Raw genomic sequence first — 14,003 nt, 5'->3', positions numbered from 1 at the left:
ACTTGATCTAAAATTAATTCATTCCTTTCAAAAAGCTTTCATTTGATTTTAGCAAACTTGAGATTATCACAGAATAAAATGGAAACGTCAGAAATCCTCCCCTGTTATAATTTTCCTGAAATTTACCGTCTATAAATGCAAAATTTTATTGCTGTCGGAATATAATGTCAAGGCTGTTCCAGCCTTCAGGATTGCCTATTTTAAAGTTTAGAAATCTCAAGTCAGAAAGTCAACATGTTTCGTCAACCAATCAAGTTGGGTCTTCATCTGTGCCACTGATATCAGGTAAGAAGACATAAGTTTTCCATGCGTGAAGATAAAGTGCTCATCATTCATTATTCAGCTTCCAAGATAGCTCGATTGAGACCATCGACTGTTGCTGTAAGGTTACATGAATCTAACGAGTATGTTGATAAGAATATTCCACTCAGGTAGAAAGAATAATACTCCTTACTTATTCATCGATATTTAAATAATTCTGTTAATTTCAGACCTTCAACTGCGAAAACCAAAATCATACATTCAAAAATCAACGTCAAAGTAACAAAGACCACTGGAGAAGAGAAGATGTTCAATAAAATTGACACATCTATTTTTCCTGAAGGTATGATATAAAAATAATGAAAGCACCCACATTATCAATAAAATTACCTTGTTGTTAATTTTCAGGGAATAATGCACCAACGAAAGCGGGTTAGTGCAAAATTGTTGTTTACCAAAATTTTTGTTGTTACTCCATCAATATTTTGAAAATTTTCAGGATCTTCGTTGGCTGTCAGAAAATCTGCAGCTATGCCAAACCGTAAGTTTTAGTTTCTTCATTTTGTAAGATTCTGAAAAAGGGCCATTCTAGTCCCACCATCTTCGCTCAGAAAAGAAGTATCTCTTCAGATGAAAAGTATGCTTTCTAAGGCCCCAATTGGTGCTAAGGTTACTGGTGTGGGAGCTAAAAGTTCTAAGGTCGCACCATTAGAAGAAATCATGACATCACATGGACCACAACAGGTACTTCAGAAGGTAATAACAGAGAAGAGAGTAGAGAGGACAAAATATGGGGAAGTAGTAGCGAAAAATATCAGGACGATTGAAACTGATCCTGCTACTGGAGAAAACATTCTCGTTGAAGAGGAGTTCCAGGAGCTGTGAGTAAGCAAATCGTTTTTCATGATGATGCTACGAAAATCATTGAATATGGTACTTTTAGATTAAACTAATCCGAAACCAAAACTATTGTATTTCAGAAATCCAGAATTTCCACCGTCTAAGGTATCGTTGGCATAATCGACATCCGCCTATAATAATCTGTATGAAATGTTCTCAGGGACTAATCAAAGAAACTGTTTCTATCGTAAGCGAAAGAGACATAACAACTTCCTTCGTCATGAGTAGGAAAAATATAATTCGGGAGACCATAAAGGTATGTTCAGATGAATTGAAATGAAAATTTATGCGAAAACATGTATTTTATAGTTGACTTTGGACTTAGGCATGGACAAAAACAGAGTTGAACTTCTTGTCAGAGAGGAAACAGAAGATGTCTCCAATATACTCAAAAATGTTGCCCCAGAATTAGTGAATCAAGATCCTCGACTGTTTTCTTTGAAGAAACGACATCAACAGCTCAGTCTTAGTCCGGAAAATGCTGGATTATTGGAAAAAGTGAGATCATTTTTGGTTATTTTTTTCAATAATAAACCTTCAGAAACCTCTAATTTTAATTTTCTGAGCTCTCTTGAATTTTAACACTTCACATTTTGGAATGTGTAAAATCGAAAATAGAAGAATAAAAAAACCGTCTGCTGTCCGTTAACTGAAGCTTTTCTCGGGAATTATTGAAGTTATTGGGATCATATTATTGAATACAGGAATGGGTTGCTTTACAGTATTGATTCTCCTGGCTCAATAATCTGATCGATATTTTTTAAGGGTCCTAAATTTATTGATCGAATTTTCGAAATTTATAGGGCACAATCATGAAATTAGGAGATTTAATGGGACAAGAGTGAAACAAATGACTCCTTTTCTAGCACACTAGCTCTGTAACACGGTGCTTAGTCAAGAACTCCTTGGTTGGATTGTTCAAATTTTGTTTCAATTCAGCTTTTTTTTAAAAGACTTTTTCTAAAAGACTTAACTAGTCTACATTCGTATACAATTTCTGAAACTATTCTTCTCATTCATGCTTTTACAGTCATTCACATCATCACCAATAACTGCTGATTTACCTACAGTAGAAGCATCTCCCGAATTAGTAGCAACAGTAATGGACGTCTCCAATAAAAGTGGCTTGTCTACCATTCCAACAGAAAGGATATTCAATTCATTGTTCGGTGCTGAACGGGAAAGTAGCCCTTATGTGATTTTAAGGTAAAATATCGGCTAATCAGATATATCCGCTATTGTAATTACAGTTCTGCCTCTCCAGGACCTCTGGAAGACGTGGTAATACCAACATTCGTGGATGAAAATATCCACCAGCAAATTTTGAGCAGACAGATGGAGCAAGTATCTGCTTTGGTGCAGCTGACGGATAATAAACCTTCTGAAGATAGTTTTCTGAAAGCTCAACCTTCAAAACCAAGGCGCAAAGGTTAATTTAATTTTAGTTTTATTGCAATTATTTGCGTCGGTTTGATTAAATACAATGAATCTTTCTCAGGAAGAAGAAAAAGACCGTATAAGCCTTTATCAGCTGAGGATCCACCTTGGAGTAATGAAGGTGGGTAACAATAGTGACTCTCATTATATGTTTGCACCTACTAGTAGAAATCCCTTTCCAGCTTTGCTTGTGTCTATTGAAGCAGTTGGTGCCCGTCCATCATATTCTCTTCATCCTCCTGATATTTTGGACACTGTATCGATGGGAAGGTTGAAGAAAGAAACAGCTAAAGGTGTGGAGTACATTTTGGATTGTGAGCCACACCAATACCTCTCAAGAGTGCAACTGAGAGGATCTCAGCCACCTCCTTGGTTTCCAGGTTCTAACCTATAGTTTAGGTTGTTTCGATCTGATTTAACCTCAACTTTCAGGTTATATGGTAGCACTGTCGAATTCTGTGGAAGTAGCAAAGTCTCCTAGTGAAGTTCTGTTGTCTGCTTGGAAATCTGTACAGCCCGATGTTTTTTCTGATGATTCAGTGATGTATAATTGAGATATTAGATAGTTCATCTTAAATGTGAAAAATGATGCACGTTAAATAGACCAATCATTTATTGAATTTGTAATAAACAAAACGATAACCAATCACAACACTTCATTATTGTCGATATTGCTATATTCGAAAATTCGCTTGGAAGCTAATTTATAACCCTTTGTTGAAAAATACTTCAGCGGGGGGCTTATTTTGGTATCTACGTCTAAGGTCATCCTGAAACATAACGGAGCAACATATAAATCTACGAAGTAAATTAATGAGGTTAAATAATATTTATAGGAAGATTAATTATGTATGGAGAATTAATGGAAACGAGTTTGAACCTGTACTGAACATTCCAGATCTTCAAATTGTAATTTTTGACATTGTTTGAATAAAGCACATCCAGCAGGAGTAGCGAAAAGTGAGAACAGTCCTAATATACCAGTTTGCAAGGGTAAAGCAAGCCAGGGATATCTACAAAAGGTGCCTCTTTGTTCCAACCCATTCATTATTACCGGAGAAAACACTAAAAACAAGGGGGGATATTTTCATGCAATAGGGAACACTTTCACTTTAAAAGCTAACGACTAAACCAAAACAGTATTTGACTTTATCCATTTTTAGTTAAAGGGTTTGTCGAATGGAACAATTAATTTGATAAGTAATAAAAGTGCAGTATTCAGTCAATATTAGCCATCTTCCTTCTAGAAATCATGCCTTGAACCTATGATGAGATGAGAGTGAAATGATATTTAAACACATACAGCTTTATTGCATTCCCTAAAATGCTTGTCATCGTCAACTCACCCTGAGTTCAGTTTCTAATTGGTCAAAAGGCATAGTAGCATTTTGTTTATAGAGGGCACACCCTACAGGGGTCGTTATTGTAATGCAAGCCCCAACTAGAGCTATTTGTAAGGGTAAGGTAATCCAAGGCATCCTTCTAAGTACCCCTTTTTTTTCGAAGTGGTTCATCACAAAGGGTGTGAATACTGCAAGTGTTTATAGTAATAAAAGTAATAAAAACAATATCTGATTCGCAAAAGTGTATTATTATGTATCGAGTAATTATTTGTACTGAACTACTTACACATTCCTGGTACTGCCATGAATACCCTGCTGATGATAACCTGAGAAATACCCTTCTGGGCGGCTGCTTTAGAGTAGCCTACCTTATTATTATCACTGTCGTAAATTGCTGTACCACATTTTAGTTCTCTAGGAAAATTATTAATAGCAGTATAATTTTTCGAACATCTTATTATACTTACTGAGCTCTCATCAGTGGAATATTGATACAGTTGGCAGCAAAGACAGCAAAGAAGGGTACCATCCTCTTAACTACTGGTGGTGCTCTCTAGAAGTAGAGATGAAAAGTAAAAGTGTGATTCCTGTGTTAGATACTGACCTTGAGGGCTTTATTGAGACCAACTGCGGTAACAACGGCACCACTGGTTGCGAGAACATAAGACTGTGCAATTTGCCTGGATAGAAACAAGTATGAAGATCAGTTAGAGTAGAGGTTGATATACTTCCTTATAGATTGGGGTTTTGCATGGACTAAGGAAAGTGGAAACTAAGAAATGAAAGGGCTTACTCATTTGTGAAAGATGCATCTCCGCTTCTATTGGTGAAATTAACTAAGGCGTTGAAAGACTGATTTATCCATTGCCAGAGAAATACCTCCAGATTGGACTTGTAGAATGTCATCATTCCACCGGTAATGAGCATGTTACATGGGACCTGCGCTGACATCCTGCCTATCAGGTTCATCTTTTCGCCTGTCTCAGGATGAAAAGCGGAATCGTAGAGAATTTTAGCCCTTCGCAACTCCCCTTCTACAACATCATCTGGCAATGGTTGGTTTTGTCTGGAAAACAACAAAATTTAGAACCTAGGTCTTTGAAATATTGCATTCATTGCTATTTCCATACTACTCACCTGCAAGCTAAAACTAGTTCTTTGGACCTTTCCAATTCTGCATCGCTTACAAGCAGATTTAATGGATTGGTGATCTCGAAGAAGTGTCTGCATCGTCCCAAAAATGTGTCCAAATCGTATTCTGATTTGTCTATGTCGATTGTGGCTTGTGCAAGTGTCCTAACGAACAGATTTGTAACTCTTGTCATAGTTCATTGAGAAAAATCTACAAAATGCATTTAATCATTATTGACTACATGGTAAAAGCTATGGTTGCCCTTGGAATCTAAGATGCAGTAACATAAAAGAAGTTCATTACAATCGTCCCATTAACATAATTTTCAAGGATTAATTCTGTTAAGAAGAAAATAAAATAGATTGTAGTTTATTATGGAAAATATTCAATTTTGTTACAGCAGATGTAAATAGTGTATATAGATGTAGGTCCAATATGCAGGTGCAATATCCTGAACCTATATGACCTTTATAGGAAAAGAGTAGGTACTTTCTTTTCAGTCAAATAATGCTTCATACGATTATTTCATTCGATTCAATTCTTGTTCCTCATTTCCAAAAAAAAATCCAGTGGAAACATACTCTATCTTTCGAAATACTTCTATCCAATCGTATCTTGAGATAAGATAAAACGAAATTTTTAAACGTAATAACTACTTACATATTGATTGTAAATTGAGCTGTTTCACCTATTGTTGTTAATGATTCACTAATAATTTGATCGTATTGTATGACTGCTTCCGATATGGTATTTGATTAAAGCATTTTGAAAATTATTACTAGCGTCACTGTCTGCTTGACAGCTTTGAGTAGTAGGAGACAAATTTATCTCTTATCAAATACTAGAAGATAAACTTTTAACATTCAAATGTAGAATCATCAGTGTAGGGCTTTAGTATTGCTGGACGACTGAGTGCTGATAACCAGGCAGTTGGAAAATGGATTATTGTTGAGAACGCAAGCGCGTAATATCAATCGATCATATGTATGAAAATTTCTGAATGAAAACTTTGCTGAGATTTGGGGAGTGCTACGCTGCTGCATCGAAGGTGAAATAAAACAACAACAATTCATTAAAACGGGTTTTGAACTGTTCGCATCTTTATGAAGGTAATTTGTTTGCACAATGTTGCCGCTATAGGTAGCTCGTCCATATGTTTGCTTTGAAAGAAGGAACCAGATTACCACGACATTTAAAATCATTTGTATTTTCTGTTTCTTAACGAAAGAGAGAATACTGGTAAATGTTTTCTATCCCGACTTTCCTATGCCCCTTGGAGACTTTTCAGAAGTTTTGAGTTAGCAACTTTTATGCATTAGGAATACCTACCGGTTATGTTCTGTGAGCTTTGGACCTATGCCCTATAGCCACTTCAGGTACAGTACCGTTAATTTTTTACTTAATAGCAGATTATACCATTTTTTTGAGCTTTGATAAAAAATTTTGATAATTTGTAACTATACTTTATTATCTTATCAGGTTGTTGTTATCTTTTTTTAAACATTTTGAATATTTTCATAAAAAAGTTATTCTAATAATAATAAGTTAGTCTAAAATACATCTTAATAAAAAACAGTAATCGGAATGGACTAGTTTAGTGATGTTGATAATACTATATTTGACACGATAGAATTAAAATATAGAGCAAAACTGATAAATCAGTGAAAAAATTTTGAAAATCCATCAATAAATGACTGAGAAATAGATTATTTAAATTTACGTATTTTAGCGCGGAACGTCTTTGGCCTCCGACTCGTCTGTGACGTCACGCCACTTGCCTGTGATCGCTAGACCATAAATTACGTTTGAATACTTAGCCGCGACAAGGCTCTCGCGCCGTTTGTAGTTGTACAGTGTAGTTTTAACTCGAGTTTTGTTTTTATGCCACCATAATGGAAGAAGGCTTCGTGAAAGGACAAAGTTATTTTTACTCAATAACTTATTTCAAACCAACTTACACCTTAGTATTTTTATTATCAGAAATAGACTAGCTAGTATACTGATAGGTACTTACATCAAAATGATCTTCACACACATATGAAGTAGTTTTAGGTCCAATTAAGCCACGCCTCATTAATTTGCACCACTTCTTCCTTTGATTCATGTCATTTGGTACATGAAAAAACAATTTATTGGGGTTTTTAATTGTCGTGCTTGCACACATAGGCACAATACAATATTTGTAGGATTTTTTTTTATTTCAGCCATCGTGTAACGAACAAAACACGACACGAACGGCACAAGTGATTGTACACCAATGAATTCGTAAGCACTCTGCGAATACCAGTCGCCTCGTGTAAGTGGCGTGACGTCACACACTAGACTATGAAATTATTCTTTCAAGCGCAACTTCAAAGTCCCATAACTTTTTCATTTCTAGAGATATTTCAATGATTCTTCCACATTTTTGTTTCATTTTACTTAAATTTTTAGAATTAAACCTTAACAAAAAAATGAAAACTAGTCCATTGTAGATCGTTGAGTGTTGTCATTGAAGGTTTTGCTTGTAAATCATTTCTGTATTCAGGTTTTCAGAAAGATTTAGCGGTTTTCAAATGTTTCTTTCATGAAAACAATGAAATATTAACAGATGGTGAAGATACAAGTAGTATTGGTTTCATTAGTATCAGTTTAGGAAATCATAATTTTGGTTTTTGAGAATAGATGGCGTTAGTCAGGATTCTTATTCTTTACTTCCATACCATAAAAATTCTTATACAATGGTACTACTGTATAGGCCTAATTAAAACAACACAGCATTACAAATTGAAGACAGCAGAAAAGAAATCAGCATTCTAATTTGCAAATTCAAGGCCACACATTTAATATTAATCTTGGATGAATCGTTCGACTCATTGAATGTGAGTAAAGGTATCAAAATGTGCACCAAAATAAATGACGAATCTTACTCACTGGTCATCAGTGAGTAAGATATCAAGCCACAAGGTTTTTTGGTAGAATGCGATAGAAATTTTGAAGAGTATAAAACTCTATTGTCCAAAAAAAAATGGTTGGCAGTATAAAAAATATAATAAAATTAGCCTAAAGGGTTTGAGATTTGGGAAGTTAATTTCTGGATTGACTGGGGGGTTCAACCAAGGTTGTTTAGAAAACTTTTTTGGTAATATTCGGACTCATGGAGTAAGGAAAACTAACTCGAATGTTTATTTTATTGCATCATTCAAAACTTTAGTGATTATTTGTTCATTCTGTAGAATAAAATTGTCAGGAAGTCCTTGTTTGTACAATCTGAATTCTTTCCTTACAACAAATAAAAGATAAGGTATTCCTTCTTCGCAAGATTTTTCATTTTCCGTCAATGTTTCGAGGAATATTACTACTTTTCACGGGGCAACAGAATCAGCAGATGCACTCTCGTTTATATGAGTGGTTATATCACCTTCTTCACAGAGCCCACTGCGACCAGTGACTAGCTCCGGATTAGATCTAAAAGGGCGCCACCGATTCAATAATATCATATAATGCGACTACCTCAGCTCAGGGTGTGGGCTGGGTGATTCGGAACCTGAAATCACAGTATAGGAACTATATACAGTTCCTATACTGTGCCTGAAATGCTACAATGAGGGTGGAGAAGGATGGGATATAAGGTCGAATCACAATCACTCAAAATCTTTCTCTCGAACTATATAAGTACCTATCTAATAAATCAACAAATATAAACAACAGTGGAAATTAACGAGCTCTGAAAAGTAACAATGAATACAGAAATATTATATGGTTCTTTACTGTGGTAACCTCTGTGAAATATTAAAATTATTTTGAAAAAACAATCAATAAAAAATTGCGAAAAATTCATACTTTGCAAAAAATATAAATTCGGAAATTTAATCAAGCCTTGACAATATATTAATTTGAGAAGGAATATTTCGGCATTTCTACAGAATAAACTGAAATCAAATTTCAATTTCAGAGTTTTATAGTGGCCAGTATTCCTTCACTTGATTATTATGTTGGTATATTATGTTTAAAGATCGTTAGATGTTCGTTATTCTGGAGGTGCCAACAAAATGAACAGAATCTAAATGGGAAAGACTCTAAGTTCATGAAATTTTCATCGCTGAATCTCAATAAAGATTTCATTGACCCGATAGAGATTCAGGCAAAAATCGCGTTTGAAAAAAAGGTGCAGAATATTAAATTACTTACATTTATATTGACTGATATAAAATGTAATATATAATATATTTTCTCATTATATACATGTACTTTTGTTCATAAAATCAACCCTGTAATTTTCTCAGTTATGGATATTTGTTATTGTTGTATGTATATATATATTTTTTTTTGTGGTAAATAAATATATATTTCTTGACATATGTTCTCAATTTCATTCATTAATTATTTATTCATCAATTTCTATAACGCTACTAATTGAACTAATTTGAATTTTGCGCCAGGTGCGGCTTCTATATGTGTCAATGTAGTTTTCTGTAATATCATAGTAATTGATGGAACAACCGAATGAGGGCTCAAGAAACAGTGTCACTGTAGTGTTTTCATAGAACGCCAATGTCCTATCTATTCTGTTAGTCCATCTGAACTTATTATATACATATTATTTATTCAATTTTTTTATATGTATATTTTTTTTCTACATGAATAAAGTCATTTATTATTACTATTTTCGCATCGGATATTGAATCGTTTCGCAGTACTGACGATGAACAACCATTCCAATTAAGATTCATGTATTCTAGGCTTACTCAGAAAAATAAGGAAGTGAATTTCAACTCAAAGTATTTAATCTTGAACAGATTGATGGTCGCCCCATAATTCTCGAATCTTCTGTTCTTGTTATGCAAGATAGTCATTGTGAGTGAAAAAGACTAACGCTCTAAATAAATAATACTTATGGATTGAACTGATATAACTGATTTGAATTCCGCATTCTTTTCAGCTCTCTCCCTTTCAAGTGAAAGGGAGAGAGCTGAAAAGAATGAATTTCAAATATTCAAATAGGAAGACAAAACAAAAATTTTATAGGTATGGATGTTGTATTTAAAAAAAAATTATAAATAAACTCGCAACAATACACAACCTCACAGAATGAGATGATCAATATGACAAAAAATATACAATGAGAAACAATATATTTTTTCATTATTTATTACAAAATCAGAGTCACATCGTGACACATTCCATATTTCCTAATTAGAAAATTATATCAACCATTGTACTAGAAACTTAATGTATACAGGGTGATGAAATAACAAATTCAATCTGGATCCAGAAAATGTAAATATTTGATACATCCTATCAAAAGTCCTAACTACACAAATCAAAAACTTTTACTTCAATGAAGTAAAAATCAAGCTGACAAGTAATAAATAATTTTTCAACACCCTGCATACCACTACAGTTGATATCACACAGAATTGCAGAAGCAATTTCGAATTGCATCAAGGGTAATTTGTTAAAACCTATATTTAGAATAGCAAGGTTCCCATGCCTCCAGTCTCACTTTGTTCTTTGACGAATATTTCGAAATATTGATAGATGATGGTAACGGCCAGCAAGATACCGGTACCTGAACCAATGGCTCCTAGGAAATCAGCCAAAACTGATAAGGCTCCAATGCAAAGGCCGCCAAAAGCTGCCGCAGTAGGAATGTATCTGAAAAATTAATTAATTAATTCTTTTCTCTATTTCCGTATCGTAATGAATTCATTCATTACAGCATTGTTTTCAGTTATATTTTTCGTTTTGTGGTTGTCTACACTGACTTTCGATCCTATCAAATTTCAACACACCTCAAATGTCAATATGATATAATTTGGATATAGTGAAATTATTTTCAACATTATTCCCATTTCTCTTAATTCTGGTGGTGTTAAATCGATTTCATCAGACATAATTCACGAATTTAATGCATAATTACTAAGCTTCTGAAATTCGGAAGGTACAATTCATATTCTGTAATCTGTCAATTTTCGTAACAGTAACACCAACTGCCAAGATGCAATACAAAAATCACTAGAATGTATAGTCTGAATTTTTCAATGAATTTCGACAATATTTCATAAAATTTGACTGAAATAGAAAAAATATCGTCTAATAATCGTTGCAGAATGCAATTCCAATACTTACACGTTTTGCATTCGTGTTGGAATAGAAGCCCATTCTACAACTTGTTTTAGAATATACTATTGAATAATGATTTTCACGTCTGTGTGTTAATATATGAAATTAATTTCACAGCTTATCAGACAATTTTTTGAATTGGAGGGGGTACTTTTTCCAGAATTGAAAAATTGTTTGATAAGCTGTGGAATTAATTTAATATATTAATACTTTTGATTCTTTAGATCTAAGAATAGTATACAATATGGAGAATTTGATAACTTTTTTGATGAGGTCCAAATATCGAAGAATAAAATAAAATAAAGATAAATTGCGTTTAAAATTTTTGAGTTAAATATAGTTTGATATCCAACAGAGGCGATCTATAATATAAAGTGGAGGTGAGATGGTATTTGTTATATATAGTTTGATATGTTAAATTTTTAGCTTTATATGAAAAAAAATTCCGAAACCTTAGGAAAAGAAAGGAAATAAATTTCAGGTTTGCCATTTTTGATATTTCATAACAATTTATATAATATCATTTAATTACCTGTTCAATTCGTGGATCATGGAATTGTCTCTGTGTCCTCTCATGACCATCTGTTGTTCTTTCAACTGCTTAGCGACATCTTTGGCAGAACTTCCAGAAACTTCAATCCACGTTTTTGAGAAGAAGGCACAGGATCCCAACATGAAAACGATATATAGGAGAGCATGAACTGGATCTTCCAGAATATGTCCTACACTTTCAGGAGGCGAGAGGTAATAGCACAAACCTAAGAACGAATTAAAATTTTTATCTTGCACAAAATTCAGGCACCGTTCAACTTACCTCCAATAGGATAGGACCTAGCAGGGCCACCACCTCCAACATCAGCCCAAACACCGAGTAAATTGATTAAGAAATTTCCTTGGAATTTAACAGCTAACATTTGAGAGATAACATACAAATTTGAGACGAGCGCAGATTGTAGAATGATTGGAATATTTGATGTGTAGAATAGTTTGATAGGATAACTTGAATACTGGCCTCTGTACTTGGCGCTTTTGATTGGTAGATCCACACGGAAGCCCTACAATAGAAAAAGAGTGAGTTGGATAATTTTGAAGTTTCATCATGATACTTCCATTTATTGAAGAAGTGAATGACATTTTTTTTTGTGAAACTCACCTGGAAGTATATGACTATAGCAAAAACGAGGACAGTAGCCAGTAAGTTCATCAAGTTTGGTAAATTCTGGCGGTAGAATGCTTCCCTGAGACCCCTGATTTTGTCTTGACGTGTGCTTAGGAGATGGAACAAAGCAATCACAGCACCTTCGAATTCTGTACCCCTTCCAGTGTTAACAGTAGCAGGAGAGAATGCTTTCCAAATAATTGTTTCACAGATATTGGTAGCAATGAACAGAGAAATACCAGATCCAAGCCCATAACCTTTCTGTAGCAGCTCATCAAGTAGAAGTACAATTAAACCAGCAACAAACAATTGGATGATAATTAGAAGACATACTCCAGCTCCAATTTCTGAAGGATCTCCATACATTCCAGTCATAACATAAACAATAGCCTGACCAACAGTGATGACCATACCGAATACTGAAAAAATTTAAACTTTGTTTTATAAATTCAGAATCTACATTACCTATATAATTACAATTTTTAAAATTGGTATATATTCAACTCACATTTCTGAGCTCCATTAAATAATGCTCTGTCTTTAGGAGTATCACCAACTTCGATGATTTTAGCACCAGCAAGAAGTTGCATGATCAATCCAGATGTTACAATTGGAGATATACCCAACTCCATAAGTGTTCCTCTGTTTGAAGCAAGGATAACACGGATCCAGTAAAATGGATCGGCTGAATCTGAGCTCATGATTCCGAATAAGGGAATCTTATAAGAAAAAAAAAAATTGAAATTGCTGAATTTCGTTAATTAGTGATTATTAACACTCACCTGGCAGCATACTAAGAAAATAAATAGAGTAATGGCTGTCCATAATACTTTTTCTCTGAATTGAATCTGAAACAATGAATGCAATTGAAAGTTTTCTGTATACCATAAGGGTAAGGACTGAAGTTCAATATGTATATCACAAAAGTTTTCAAATCAAATGAGAAAATCACTAAGATAACTGGGACACCCACCTTTCTTTCAGGCTTAGCTATTTCAGGTAATATACTACAAAAAGGCTTGATGACTTCCAAGAATTTAACTGAAACAAGAAAACATATTTCGTTCAATTTACGTATTTCGAAAATACGATAAGTTTCAGACAAAAAAATAAAAATATCGGCATGAAAAGGTTAGATTTTAATGAATTAAATAAACTGCTATACTTACTACCCATCTTGAAGGGTTTTGTGAACTATTTAATTTCAAAAAACTAACTAAACTTGTAATCCACCATCCACTAAATGTTTGTTGCTAATGTGGAATGCCAGTTCATCGGAGAATATACGGTACTTTCCAAAGAGATTCCGGCCACTCGGCGTACACGTAGCAGTAGATGTGGGTCACGTGACCGATGATGTTGGCGTTTATGCTGATGACATATAGTTCATGACAGCGATGTCATAAGGCTAGAAATGTGGTTAAGCGAAATGGATTTCTAGAATTTTCATGAGTTCTTGAACATATTCATTTTGAAATAGACACTGAGGGTTAATTAAGTTAATTTGTTCAGATGAATCTTCAGAATTTCTATTCAAGGTATACTGTACAGGCTACATGTAATACAATTTTCGTACAAATAGTGTTATGATGGTTGCATAATGCATAACATTTTCTCACAGAAATACGTATAGGTTTTAATTTTGAAATGTGGATATTTCAATCTT

General features: G+C 34.0%; 3 protein-coding genes across 10 annotated transcripts; 1 reads left to right on the top strand and 2 right to left on the bottom strand.

The window, feature by feature from the left end:
* The first annotated feature begins 14 nt into the window (after positions 1–14).
* Positions 15–3,244, top strand: LOC123681337. 5 transcript variants are annotated; one of them, XR_006747684.1, is made up of 14 exons: positions 15–285; positions 344–431; positions 492–604; positions 670–693; positions 761–802; positions 854–1,142; positions 1,242–1,266; positions 1,322–1,417; positions 1,471–1,659; positions 2,192–2,367; positions 2,412–2,590; positions 2,660–2,719; positions 2,767–2,978; positions 3,043–3,244. XR_006747684.1 is itself a non-coding variant. In XM_045619684.1 (14 exons), the coding sequence occupies exons 1-14, from the start codon at positions 165–167 to the stop codon at positions 3,150–3,152; spliced, it is 1,710 nt and encodes a 569-aa protein (XP_045475640.1). In that variant the 5' UTR covers positions 15–164; the 3' UTR covers positions 3,153–3,244. The 5 variants fall into 5 exon arrangements, 3 of the variants coding, with proteins under 3 accessions (XP_045475640.1, XP_045475639.1, XP_045475641.1); XR_006747683.1 differs by having other exon boundaries at positions 3,031–3,244; XM_045619684.1 differs by having other exon boundaries at positions 2,781–2,978.
* Positions 3,194–6,131, bottom strand: LOC123681340 (sideroflexin-1). 4 transcript variants are annotated; one of them, XM_045619692.1, is made up of 8 exons: positions 5,734–6,131; positions 5,079–5,237; positions 4,735–5,007; positions 4,546–4,621; positions 4,409–4,494; positions 4,228–4,355; positions 3,945–4,129; positions 3,194–3,368 (listed from the first exon to the last, which is right to left on the bottom strand). In XM_045619692.1, coding segments are annotated over exons 1-8 (975 nt in total). In that variant the 5' UTR covers positions 5,736–6,131; the 3' UTR covers positions 3,194–3,302. The 4 variants fall into 4 exon arrangements, with proteins under 4 accessions (XP_045475648.1, XP_045475647.1, XP_045475646.1 ...); XM_045619691.1 differs by lacking the exon at positions 3,945–4,129 and adding an exon at positions 3,479–3,663 and having other exon boundaries at positions 5,079–5,283; positions 5,734–6,095; XM_045619690.1 differs by having other exon boundaries at positions 5,079–5,283; positions 5,734–6,066.
* A 4,056-nt stretch (positions 6,132–10,187) lies between these two features.
* LOC123681335 (protein transport protein Sec61 subunit alpha) lies at positions 10,188–13,689 on the bottom strand. Its single transcript, XM_045619680.1, has 8 exons — positions 13,507–13,689; positions 13,311–13,378; positions 13,120–13,185; positions 12,846–13,056; positions 12,332–12,756; positions 11,993–12,233; positions 11,711–11,936; positions 10,188–10,710 (listed from the first exon to the last, which is right to left on the bottom strand). Exons 1-8 carry the CDS (start codon positions 13,511–13,513, stop codon positions 10,524–10,526), a joined length of 1,431 nt encoding a protein of 476 aa, XP_045475636.1. The 5' UTR covers positions 13,514–13,689; the 3' UTR covers positions 10,188–10,523.
* Between the last annotated feature and the right edge of the window lie 314 nt (positions 13,690–14,003).

This window comes from Harmonia axyridis, chromosome 5 (assembly GCF_914767665.1).
Source record: "Harmonia axyridis chromosome 5, icHarAxyr1.1, whole genome shotgun sequence".
In the NCBI taxonomy this organism is placed as follows: Eukaryota; Metazoa; Arthropoda; class Insecta; order Coleoptera; family Coccinellidae; genus Harmonia; species Harmonia axyridis.
The sequence above is the reverse complement of the archived record's forward strand: the minus strand, read 5'-3'. Positions and strand labels throughout refer to the sequence as shown.

Coding starts and splice junctions, on each gene's coding strand:
- LOC123681340 (XM_045619691.1), bottom strand. CDS start 5,266: ATGACAAGAGTTACAAATCTGTTCGTTAGGACACTTGCACAAGCCACA. Junction 4,356..4,408: donor ATTCCACTGATGAGAGCTCA/GTAAGTATAATA, acceptor TAATTTTCCTAG/AGAACTAAAATGTGGTACAG. Junction 3,369..3,478: donor ATCTGGAATGTTCAGTACAG/GTTCAAACTCGT, acceptor GTTATGTTTCAG/GATGACCTTAGACGTAGATA.
- LOC123681335 (XM_045619680.1), bottom strand. Junction 13,186..13,310: donor TAGCTAAGCCTGAAAGAAAG/GTGGGTGTCCCA, acceptor TCATTGTTTCAG/ATTCAATTCAGAGAAAAAGT. Junction 12,234..12,331: donor CTATAGTCATATACTTCCAG/GTGAGTTTCACA, acceptor TTTCTATTGTAG/GGCTTCCGTGTGGATCTACC.
- LOC123681337 (XM_045619683.1), top strand. CDS start 165: ATGTCAAGGCTGTTCCAGCCTTCAGGATTGCCTATTTTAAAGTTTAGA. Junction 2,720..2,780: donor TCCACCTTGGAGTAATGAAG/GTGGGTAACAAT, acceptor ATCCCTTTCCAG/CTTTGCTTGTGTCTATTGAA. Junction 2,979..3,030: donor GCCACCTCCTTGGTTTCCAG/GTTCTAACCTAT, acceptor CTCAACTTTCAG/GTTATATGGTAGCACTGTCG.